Source organism: Rhinoraja longicauda, chromosome 11 (genome assembly GCF_053455715.1).
Source record: "Rhinoraja longicauda isolate Sanriku21f chromosome 11, sRhiLon1.1, whole genome shotgun sequence".
Lineage (NCBI taxonomy): Eukaryota > Metazoa > Chordata > Chondrichthyes > Rajiformes > Arhynchobatidae > Rhinoraja > Rhinoraja longicauda.
In genome coordinates, this window is record NC_135963.1 from 10,048,183 (window position 1) to 10,061,376 (window position 13,194).

Below are 13,194 nucleotides of genomic sequence, written 5' to 3' on the forward strand. Positions count from 1 at the left end.
GCATTCTCAGTTAACAATAAAACATATTTATATTAAAGTGTAACTACATTTCTCTGTCATAACAAAGTAACACGTAAAATTAGATATTGCTGGAACACAAACCACTGGTACATCACTATTTGTTATCAGACACTTCAAATGAAAACTCAAATAAAATAAAATGGATAAGATCATGTGAAGGTATAAACAGCAATCTTAGCATTTGATTTTTTTTTGTACTTAAAAAAGTATTTTCTTGAAGAAACGTGTTTTTGTGCTGGGATACGAAGCCCATGACACACCATACTGTGGAGCTGCATCCTGAACATGTTCCAATTGCACATATTGAACTTTGATGCCCGAATAAGATTGTTAACCGACAATACTCCTGACCAAACCATGCCTCAAAGGCACAAGCTCTTTAATTAATCCTCTTAAGACCATCATGGTACATTTATATCATAAACTAGTAAATGTGTTCTCTTTAGCATAAAATACAATTAATATTGCACAAGGTGATGCATCTTCTCCATTATCAACCAATATCCAAGAGCTCAATTCCATCGACTGAAGTATCAAGCAAAGGGAAAATAAAACCCCCATTTCTAAATAAATTAGGAAGTGTATTTCAAGTTTAAAAAGACAAAAGATGATACTGTATATAATACTGTCAATATCTCATCTCCTGTCCATTTTACAAGCCCTCTCTTGTTTTCGCATGTGGCAACAATTATTTTGGAAAGGTTTGGCAGAGGTTAAGGCAGACAAAAGAACAGGTAAAATGACACCCTCCTTGCAACCACCCCCCCCAAAAAACCCAGTATGAAATCCAGTAATCATCTCCACTATTTCAATGGCAGATCTACCACCCCCTTGTTGTTTCTTCATGTCAGTCCCTTTATTTTAATCAGCAGGCAAGACTGAAAGCTGCATTCTAGTCTGAATGACTGGAGCCCAAATGGTCTTTGACATGAACTGGAGAGCCTCATGTTCACAGTGATGGTCACACGGTGGTGGAGAAAGATTCTGTCTGGTCCTGACCCTCTGTGCAGGCATTCTGATGACTAATCTGGCCGTAGTGATGAGGGTGCGTTGCTGCCTCCTCGTTATCACTGTCTGTGCTGTCCTCACTGTCCTTGTCGTTCGCTTCCATTTGCACGTTTCTGCCGAGGTGGTGAAAATGGCGAGGAACACCCCGAAGACCACGAACCCTCAGAGTATTTGGAATCAGATCATCATCGGAGGAGTGGAATGAATCATCATCTGCTATGTGGTTCACAATATGGATCCTATCAAAAGTGAGTCGGTCTGAGAAGTTGCTCTGCCCTTTTACACACATGACCTGTTGAAAAAAAAAAGAATATTATTATTCCCATATCACAACATTTTCAATATTTACTGTCTATGGTATAGAACTGAGCAGAACTAAATTTTATTTTGATTTGATGAAAATATTCCATGCCACATTTTCTTCAGACAAGTTTTCCTAAACGCCAACTTGAATTTTTTAAGTCATATTTTCATTGTCCTAATACTCACCAATTGATCACAAACTCACTGTTGATCAAATGATCTGATTGTTTCAGGCAAAAGAGCTATACCTTGAACTCAGCTGATCAATCACGTTTAAACAGAACACCCAGTTGCCCTCCCCTTAGTTTAGTGGAGACATGAATAGAATTATATTGGCCTTTCTAAATGAAATCAAAAACTACTGGCACACTGTCATTGTACATATTAATAGCCAGAACAAATAAACTCATGCATCCCATAAAGTGAGTAGTGTAAGTACACAGATTACAATAAAGGATAGGTTTCATCAGATTGTCTTAGACAAAGAATCAACATGCCAATCATTATCCACTTTATTCTCGTTCCATGTGATTATGGATTTTACTTTTCTTTCCAATGCCTCGCAAATTCCTCCCCCATTCCAACTAGCGGCCCAGATACAGTTTTCTTTTATCTTGTCTAAATTGGTGCCAAGGTCGTAACAAGCTGGACTTGCAATGTAATAGGTGTCGAATAGTCTTATTGCTTTGTCCAATGCCAAACTATGTCTTTCTGCTGACTGGATAGCACGCAACAAAAGATTTTCACTGTACCTCGGTACACATGACAATAAACTAATCTGAACAAATAACAAACGATTAGAGGAAAATCAAATATCAAACTATCAGGCAAGAGATTTGGCAATAAATTCACGCAAAAACTCAGTCAATGTCAGATACGCAAGTTTTACAAACATATACAATATATACTTTAGTTCTGCTGGAAAAAGATATTAAGTATTTTTTAAAGAAAGGGCTGGAAATCCCAGTTACCAAGGAATACTAAAAAAAATGCCTGTTATATATCTATTAATCACTCTCAATAGCACACCTGATGCAAGGCAACTCACAAATCTCAAGAAATCCAAAAAGAAAAAAATACGTGCAAAGATGTTAGCTTGTTGAAAGTCTTAAGTTTCTCAGTCCACACGGAAGTATAACTTACAACATTAGTAAATTAGTCAAAAGTCCAGTTGTTATTTTTTTTTTCTATATCTCAAAAGGCACAAGTGTACAAGACAACCATTTTGAATATGCATAAACATGTTTTTAAAAGTGATTCAAACTATATGAGAAGGAATTTCAGAATAAGTTCACACAAAATGCCACTCACTGGTTAATTATGTAAAAGTGATCCAACCTTCATACAAGACATGGGTGTGTAATGAGAATGATTACATTGTCAGTGGCAGTTTCACTCATACAAATGCAAGTAGTATGAATTGCACCAGTTAGAATGGACTGGGGACATATACAGTTACTTACCTGAAGGAGACTGCCCCAGTCAGTTATGCATGTGGTGGAAGGAGGGAGCAAAAAGACAGTATTTTAGCAGAGATAATACTACTTACACCACAGCATTAAAGATTCACCACAGCTGAATCTGAAGTTCTGACAAGGGAAAATCTTGAACAGGATCTGCCAATCTACAATTGCTTTCTTCAAGATTCTTCCAAAAAGTGTGAATTAGTGGGCATTATTGGGGCAAAATAAGGGGACTGAACTTTTGTAAACTTGTCCACTTGGATTTTAGTAATTTGAAGACATTTTTAGGTTACTTGGCTGTCGGAAGAATGCATCACAGAGTCTTTAATTTACATATGAACATGTCGGGAGAATGGCTACATAATGATAAGGAGTGAGAAGCAAATCAAAAAGAACCATTGCATTGGTTTTCTCTTTCGCTAACCCAGAGATATGGAGAACAATTTTAGCATACGCAGTAAAAGGCGAGGTCATCTCAGAAGCCTTTTTCCTCATCCCAAAGTAACAGTATAAACAGAATTAAATCTGTTGTAAACACAGAACAGAGGTGCCTCTCTTTGCTCTAATATTCCATTGCATCGTTTGTTTTCTGACTGTGGTTCAATGGACAACATTCCTTGGAGTCTCTTCGTTGCAGATCTACGTACTGATCACATCATTCATCCCTCACAAATGAATCCCACTCTCACCCAAAGGCAGCAGCAATGTACATTTATCAGAGATCACAGCAGCAGTGAGCAAAGGCAAACAGCTACAGAAGTATTGTCCAATACAAATTACAAACCAAAACATATCTCTGTAACCAGAATGGCGCCATATCGTCCCAAAGCACCTGCATTTCTTTTGCAGGTAATGGATATCATTTGTAAGAAAAGCCTTCCCAATTTATATCTGCTAAATGTCGTCCATGTCTAAAATACACCATGATAATTGTAAGGAATAATTTAAAAAATGACATTTTGAAACATTGCTTCATTGTTTTTGGTACAGTGGCAAACTGACTCTTGACAATGGAATGACCGATGTCAGACTAATCCAGTTGTCATTGAGGCTGCTGTATCATTCCTGGCCACAGGTAATATACAGTTTATGGCTGCACAGAGTCATTGCTCAATGTTAAGAGATATACTTAAAACAGTCTCCCAATGGTGCAGTTGATATTTGCAAACATAAATTAGATGAGCTTGTTTAACATTATTTCACTGATGTAGCTGTACACTTTTCCCTCATTGCATTCAAACAGTATGAAAGCAAGGACTGTTAAGTACTTGCCTTAACAATAGCAGAACCAGTATTCTGGAGGTCCGGTCAGGGTAAGTAGTTACTTGGCATCACTTCAATGTTATTGGGAAGGGTGGAGTGTAGCAAGAACTGAAATGTGTATGGGAGTGCACTCGTGTGATCACAGCCTCACAAGCTGTCAATGATCTATATCTAGAGGACTAGGTACTTCTGTGACTGTAACTTCATCAACAGCAGATCTAGTTTCCGATAAAAGACGGCAATTCATGAGCCAGACTCCAGGACTTCCTCTCCACAGCCGAATTCGCACAATACTCTTACTTCCCAGTAAACCTCTCCCATACCTTTGCTTAGGCCCTCACTTCTAAGATCTTGTATGGAGCAAGAGTTGCAAAGATGGAGATGAACCATGAATTTGATCAAATATTTTTGAACTCAAACTTTGCAGAGATCGGCTATGATTCCCGAGGATTTCACTCATCATTTTCCCGTACCTGTCACAATTCATCTGTAGGGACCAGCTGTTTTACCGATTCAAGGATAAATGGGTCAGATAGTGCTCGGCCTGACGTGTGTGTGCCTTGTGTTCCATTCGCCTGGCCATGCTAAGCCTTTGTGGTCCGGTGGGGCCAATCAAACCTGAGACCCTGCAGCTTCTGGCCATCCCACAAAGTGGAGGAATTCACACGGGACAAGTCAGCCTCAGGCGACAGAACCCAAGGCCTTGCTCACATTCTGACAGCTCATGCAGTTGCAGCCCTGACTCTAAATGTCTTTAACAGCCAGGGACATATTAAAAGGCTTGAACATAGAACAGTACAGCATAGGAAGAGGCCCTTCGGCCTGCCATTTCTGTGCCAAACATGATGCCACACTAGCTCCATCTCCCTGCACACAGCCGGTATCCTTCTATTCAATGCCTGTTTTTTTTTGTCTATCTGAAGGCCTCTTAAAAATTGCTATTGTATGTGCCTCACTCATTGTCACTGGCTGCAAGTTCCAGGAGGCTATCATTCTGTGCAAAATAAAAGACGTTGTACAGGACCAAAGGAGGACAAGTGAGACTCGTGTAAATGGGACATCTTGGTTTCATGGGCAAGGTTTTCCATGCTCTATAACGGAGGTGTAATGGCAGTTATAGAGCATGGAAAACCTTGCCCATGAAACCAAGATGTCCCATTTACACGAGTCCCACTTGTCCTCCTTTGGTCCTTATCCCTCTAAATCTTTCCCATCCATTCATCTGTTCAAATGTTTTTTTAATGTTGTTATAGTTGTTCTTTAAACTTTCCCCTTCTCATCTTAAACGAGTAGGTTTTTTGTTTGAAAAAAATTAATTTAATACATTAAAGACTAACATTTCTGCATTATTTTGGATTTAAAAAATATTTAACTAACATAAAGTTACAATGTTAAATGAGGAAAGAAAACACAACCCACTTACCTTTCCTATTCAAAATGGTAACTCCCCCCCCATCCCCCATTTTACATATATGTTTGGTGATGCAGCGGTGAAACAGGCCTTTCAGCCCACTGAGTCCTGTGATCTGATCACCTGTACATTAGTCCTATCTCAACCCATTTTCGAATCCTACGCACGAGGAGCAATTTACAGAAGCCAATTAACCTACAAAGCTGCACATGTTTGGAATGTAGGGGGAAACCAGAGCATACAGATAAAACCCACTTAGTCACAGGGAGAACGTACAAACTCTGTGCAGACAGCACCCCTAATCAGGATCGAACCAGTCTCTGTTGTTGTAAGGCACAATTCTACTGCTGTGCCACAATGCCTTGAAGACAAGGGGGCCAGATACAAAGTGCACCTGTTCACTCTGTTCAACACAATTGAACATCAGCCCAGGACTCAGTGCTCAGTCCATCACCAGAGAGGAAGTTGAAGTTACCAATGCACATCTGTAACCCTTTGCTGCAGGGCCCAGTAGTGGAAATTTCAGTCAGGCTGAACAGTGGTTGTAGGGGAAGCAGCCCAATCTGAATATTATTTACAAGGGGTTCACTAAATTGTCTTCCTTGAAAATGGGCACCACATTGACTTGCTTCCAACCCAGTAAAAATAGATCATTGTTTATATCACAACTGGTCTCATTCTAGTCTCATAAGTATAGAAGAGCCTTCTATAGTAACTAATAAGAGTTTTCAAGAATCATTCATTTTAACAACATTTTATTGGTTGATTATTTCTTCTTCAATATTTCTCTTCTTTATACAACTGCAAATGTATTGTACTCTGGTTTCAACGGCCAAACTCATTACTATGAATGAATGAATACGTTTATTGGCCAAGTATGCATATACAAGGAATGTGCCTTGGTGCTCCGCTCACAAATGACAACACAAACATACAGTTAACAATTAAGAATAAAGCATAAACACATCAAAACAATAAGGATACAACATTACGGTCTAAACATGTGGGTGAAAATAAACTAGATCAAAAAAGAGACTACAGACTTTGGTTATTGAGTAGAACTGTCACTCGTGGAAAAAAACTGTTTTTATGTCTGGCTGTGGGTGCTTTGACAGTCTGGAGTTGCCTTCCAGAGAGAAGTGCTTCAAAGAGTTTGTGGCCAGGGTGAGAGGGGTCAGAGATGATCTTGCCAGCTCGCTTCCTGGCCCTTGCAGTGTACAGTTCATCAATGTGGGAGAAGGTTGCAGCCAACAATCTTCTCAGCTGTGCGGACAATCCGTTGCAGCCTCCGGATGTCGTGCTTGGTGGCTGAGCCAAACCAGACCATGATGGAGAAGGTGAGGACGGACTCAATGATAGCAGTATAGAATTGGACCATCATTGCCTGTGGCAGATCGTGTTTCCTCAGTTGCCGCAGGAAGTACATCGTCTGTTGGGCCTTTTTGACTGTGGAGTCGATGGTGGCCCCCCATTTAAGGTTCCTGGAGATGATGGTTCCGAGGAACTTAAATGACTCCACAGATGTGACTATGGTGTTGTTGATGGTGAGTGGGGGGAGGGGAGAGGGATCTCTTCGAAAGTCTACAATTAGTTCCACTGTCTTGAGAGCATTGAGCTCCAGGTTGTTGCGATGGCACCAGCTGTGTCACTTCCCATCTGTAGGCAGATTCCTCCCCATCCTGGATCAGTCCAATTAGGGTAGTGTCATCCGCAAACTTGAGGAGCTTGACAGAGGAGTCTGTGGAGGTGCAGTCGTTGGTGTAGAGAGAGTAAAGGAGAGGGGAGAGTACGCAGCCTTGTGGTGCTCCTATGCTGATGGTCTGCGGGTCCGAGATGTGCTTTCTCAGCCTCACATGCTGCTTCCTGTCCATCACGAAGTTGATGAACCACTGACAGAGGGGTTCTATTTCCCCTCTGCTCATCTGTGTTGTCCACAGATTTTAGTTTACTGCTTCTTTCTTCATACTGGTAGTTTCTGTTAGCTGTCTCTCTATAGAATGCTTATTTCTCTTTGCATTGTCTCACCGAGGACACTGTTTCTTTCATCTGGGGTTACTCTTCCTGAGAATGTATACATCCAACTTAAACAAGAGAATGGCTTTACCTGACACTTTCCAAATTATTAACACATTATTTCTCATTATCGTCTTGACTTTTTCACAGCCCTAAACTTCACACGCCACATTAATTTATAGCAATTCCTGTTAAAATGTAACTGCATTATGGTTGCTATCATCTAGAATAACCACAGCCTCCGTTGCTTGTAACACACTGAGTGAAACTATGCTACGATCATTAACTGGGATTTTGAACCACTTGCAACTCTTCAATTTATACTAAATTGATTAAATTTACCCTTTCCTCTCCCCTAACCATAGGTATTATTTTGTGTTTTGATCATACCTACTTTATCTTTAAGGAATAATCTGTCCTTATCTTGAAGTTGGAAAACTAGAGGTTATCGTTGCTTCTTTAAACAGCACATACACTCACTCAAGCAACGTCAGTAGAAAGGCTATGCTACACCACAGTTGGTTTCCTTTCCCTCCCTGCTGTTGCAGAGATAGAGCTGCCTCACTCAGAACCTTTCCTGTTTATTCTGTCTTTGAGTTGCAGAAAACCTTGTGTATTTTGGTCATCATTGGATGTTAATCATGTATGCAAACTCAAATGCCTGATTGATAGGTGACGCCCAGTCTTCATGGATTTTTTTGTGAAAAAAATGATCTATTGTTATTTCCCTTTCTTTGTGGCCTGATTTTGTTTGCATCGTACTCTTGCCCATCAAAACACTTCTCTTGCTTGATACCCCAATAATAACCTCTAACTGGTCAGAACTGACCGGTCTTTTCAGCGTCTACTAGCCCCTAAACAGATCAACCTTCCAGCTATGCACTGAGCAATCTGATCTTTTTCATTGAGAGGTCTTATCCTCAACTATACAATGAAAAGATTGAAATTACTCTGGAAAATGTATTTTATCTTAGAATACTGATGGCACAGTGGTAGAGCTGCTGCCTAGCAGCACCAGATACCGGGGATCGAACCTGACAACATGTGCTTTCTGTGCAGTTTGTACGTTCTCCCTGTGACCAAGTGGGTTTTCTCTGGGTGCTACGGTTTCCACCCACACTCCAAAAACGTACAGGTTTGAAGGTTAATTGTCTTTGGTAAGTTGTAAAATTATCCCTAGTGTGTAGGATGGTGTTAGTGTAGGGGCTGATCGCTGGTCGGTGTGGACTCGGTCTGATGTCTAAATAAAACTTCTCAGATTTCCTCTGCAACTTCTGTCTTTATTACACATTTAGTTGCTGTGAATCTCAACTTATGAGGGTTTATTTTTCAGTGCAGTAGCAGGATTTGCCAGGTCCTGTGCAGCTGTTTAATGCTTTGTAGGCAAGTGATCGCTCATTTCCTCCAGTGCTACGATTCCTACCTGTGATGAATCACATGTTGGAAAGTGTTCTTCAGAGATATTCCCATCGTCTGTACAGTGCGGAAAAACCACTGTACCTTGAGCTCAGGATTCTCAGTGTCACCTTTTTACAATCATGCATTATTTACTGTTGTAAGATAGGACCAAAATATTCAAAAAAACAATTGATATTAATTTTGAAATATCCTGTGATTAAGGAAGATAGCAAGAATCTACAGTATTTCCCCATGGTAGGAGTACCAAAAACAAGAGGGCATAGTTTAAGATGAGGGGAAGAAGTTCTAGAGGGGATTTAAGGTGAAAGGTTTATTTTACTCAGAGAGCAGTTGATATCTGAACCTCGATGCTAGAGGAGGTGCTGGAGTTCGATCCAATACATTGACGAGACAGTTAGAAATACACTTATATGGGCAAGCCATAGAAGGATACGGACCTAGTGTAGGCAAATAGAATTTGTGTTTGGCTAAACGTCTGGTATGGGCATGGTGGGCCAAAGGGCCAGTTTCTGTGCTGTACAACTCTACGACCCCATGATCTTGATTTGCACATGGCAAAACTGCACCCATTGGTGTATTTTACCCTACTTGGCACAACTTTGGCTGTCAAAGGTTGTCACCACACCGCTGGAATTCAGCTATCCAGTCCACTTTTGGACCAAGGGTGTAATGAGGTCCAGAGCTGAAACATCCTGTCAAGAAGCAACTGGGCCTCAGTGAACAGATTCTCAATAAGATCTGCCAAGAACACCCTCCACTGCTGCTGATGACTAAGAATGGACAGATTGGGCAGTAAGCTACCCTGACGAGATTTGTCCTGCTTTATACACATCACAAGAACTTAATCATTTAACCACATTAACGCAGCACGCAATGTAGATAATAGGAAAAAGGCAAGATATGCAAATATTTAGAAAGTCACTATAAAAAAAGTGCAATTTAAATTTCTATACATGCCTAGCAGCATTAGTTGGTCATTTTATTTTATTCTGGGCACTATACCTCAGGATAACTACGTTGGCTTCGGCAGGGCTGCAGCATTCATTTACCAGGAATATCTCTGGAGTTTAAGCATTAAATTACGAAGAGAATTTACAAACCTAGGTTCCATAACATGTAATTTAGCAGACTAAGCAGTAATTTCCACATTTTAGCTTGCACATTTAAGGAGCTATCATAGAAATAGTTAAAGTCTATATGGATATGTACATGGATAGGAAAGGTTTAGAAAGATATGGGCCAAATGCAGGCAAATGGTAGGAGCTTAAATGGGGCGTCTTGGTCGGCATGGACAGGTTGGGCCCCAGGGACTGTTTCCCTGCCGTGCAACTCTATGACTCAAAGAAATTATGGACCAGGAACCCACCCTATGACTCACTGAGTCCATGGTAACTCAATTCATTATGTCCCAGTTACACATTCTTTTGCAGTCGCCTTCATGATTATTATCCCTCACTGTTTTCACTGTGAACTCTAATGATTTTAACTCCCATATTAGCAATTAAACAAATGTAGTCAAACGCTTTTATTTAAAAAGTGGTGCAACAGTACTGCACATGCTCACAACCCACACAAAGTGTTGCTACCCAGAGGCAAACACTTGCAATATAAAAGTTCTTCAAGTACTTGCCACACAAAGTGGGCGGCAGGGTGGCACAGCGGTAGAGTTGTTGCCTTACAGCGCTTGCAGCGCCAGGGATCCGGGTTCAATAATGACTGCAAGTGCTGTCTGTACGGAGTTTGTACGTTCTCTCCGTGGCCGCATGGGTTTTCTCTGAGATCTTCGTTTTCCTCCCACACTCCAAAGACGTACAGGTTAATTGGCTTTGTATCAATGTAAAATGTCCCTAATGTGCGTCGGATAGTGTTAATATGCAGGGATCGCTGGTCGGTGTGGACTCAGTGGGCCGAAGGGCCTGTTTCCGCACTCTATCTCTAAACTAAACGGAAGTGTTTAAAGTAGATATCAGGCCATAATACAGCAAAATATTTCCATTACCATCTGCTTCACAGGCATCAAGATCCAGATCATTACCACTCTCCATATTAAAAGGTTCATCCACATGTCCCCATTTCTTTTGACAATAATTTTGATTCTATGCCCCCTGGTTCTCGAACTCTCTTCTAAGTGTGGTCCTGAGCTGCCATCTACCTCATTGAAGACCCTTGGACGATCTGTAATCGGACTTTACTGGACTTTATCTTGCACAAAACGTTATTCCCTTTATCATGCATCTGTACACTGTGGACAATAGACAATAGGTGCAGGAGTAGGCTATTCGGCCCTTCGAGCCAGCACCACCATTCAATGTGATCATGGACGGCTCAATTGTAATCATATATAATATTTCCGCTGACGGGTTAACATGCAACAAAAAGCTTTTCACTGTACACGTGACAATAAACTGAACTAAGTGGAAGAGTTCCATGGATCCTAGCTGAATCCATCAATGTCTCCGACTAACACATCTCCTCTAACAAGTTTTCTCTCAAGCTTTGCTGCATTGTGTAAAATAACTCAAGCTTCCGCAGTCTAGCTTTGGAATTGAAATCTTCAACCCTAGAACCAATCTAGTATCTAGTCTAACTAAAGGTTAGACGAAAGTCTTTCAGAAATTAGGTCAAAATGCTGAGGCCAGAAATCCCTTATTCAGAAGGTATTTCTTTGCCAAGTCAATCATTAATATTAGACTTATGACTAATACATTTATATTTACTGAAAATGCATTAAAAGGTAAAGGCAGCATTTTGAAATTAGGATATTGATCTGCCCCGATCTTACTCAATGACAGAACAGGGCTGAGGAGCTAAAAAGCATTACTCTGGTGTTGTTGTCTGTGGGTTTTACTAATTAATATTGACAGAGTCATATAGCATGGAAACAGGCCCTTTGGCCCAACTCGTCCATGCTGACCAAAATACCCTATCTACACTAGTCTCATTTGCCCACATTTGGCCCAAATCCCTCTAAACCTTTCCTATCCGGGTACCTGTCCAAGTGTCTTTCAAATGCATGTAAAGTATATAGTATATACATGTATATGCATGTATAGTACCTGCCTCGACTACCTCATCTGGCAGCTTGCTCCTTATACCCACCACCCTGAGTGAAATAGTTGCCCCTCAGGTTCCTACTAAATCTTGCCACTCTCACCTTAAACCTATGTCCTCTGATTCTTGAGAGGACTTCTGGCTCTGTTCTAATCAGCGTTTCATTTCATTCAATTGGTTTGTAACTTTCTGAAAAGCATGCGCACATTACGCTGATCTTTGACATGGCAAGGTTGTACTGAGATGATGCAATGAACAAAGTTTGGCCAGCATATTTTGGTGAATCAGTCATTCGATACTTGAAGCACCACATGCTTCTGGAGAAAATCAAATTAAGAGCTGATAGCTCGAACTACTACATAAATATAGGTGGGAAAGATCTCAACCGCAGATGTGCATCAAACCATTTACAAAACAGTAAGCGGAAAATGACTTGTGATAGGACAAACTATGTGTTTTATATATTTACCTCCAAGTCCTGATCTTCATTGTCTTGCTCAAAAAAAGCCCCTCTAATTTTACAAATTGCCTTTAACTCTATCCTAGATGATACCAATTGCTAAACTGTGCTCAGTAAACGGAGATGGAGATTTGCAGCATATTTAGATTTTGAATCCACATTTAATGCTAAGGCACTTGTTATATATCTAGTATAAGAAAATAACTGCAGATGCTGGTATAAATCGAAGGTATTTATTCACAAAATGCTGGAGTAACTCAGCAAGTTAGGCAGCATCTCAGGAGAGAAGGAATGGGTGACTTTTCGGAAGGGTCTCGTCCCGAAACGTCACCCATTCCTTCTCTCCTGAGATGCTGCCTGACCTGCTGAGTTACTCCAGCATTTTGTGTTATATATCTAGATAACCAAAACCTGAAATGAAAAGACCAGACAGAACTTGTAAAAAAGAATATTGTACCACTAACCAAAATTAAATGCAGCTTCCATGACAAGCCACTCAATATTAAGGGTGTGCCTGAAATGTAAAATATCCAACATGGAAATATATTTATTTCGGATAGGGAACTGTGCAGCAAGGTGACAAACCTCAGAGGAATAGGGATGTTCCAGACTGCCACAAAAAAACTTCCTTGCTAAAGTTACAGCTCAAAAAAACCACAAAAGAAAGATGGATGCTCAAGTCATTTGGGATCATTTTATTTTGTCCTTTAAGTCCACTTTATGGAGTTGTATTATGTAACCTGTATTATGGCACAGGCTGATTTAAAGTAAAATAGATTAGG

At 40.4% G+C, this 13,194-nt stretch overlaps 1 protein-coding gene across 9 annotated transcripts in view; it reads right to left on the bottom strand.

Annotated features, from left to right (window-relative positions):
• Positions 1 to 383: 383 nt before the first annotated feature.
• Positions 384 to 13,194, bottom strand: part of evi5b (ecotropic viral integration site 5b) — a 159,771-nt gene continuing 146,960 nt past the window's right edge. For all 9 annotated transcript variants that reach the window (XM_078408229.1, XM_078408226.1, XM_078408225.1 and 6 more), the window contains one exon: positions 384 to 1,321. In XM_078408229.1, coding sequence (XP_078264355.1) covers positions 983 to 1,321 — 339 coding nt within the window. In that variant the 3' untranslated portion in view covers positions 384 to 982. The remainder of the gene's footprint in view (positions 1,322 to 13,194) is intronic.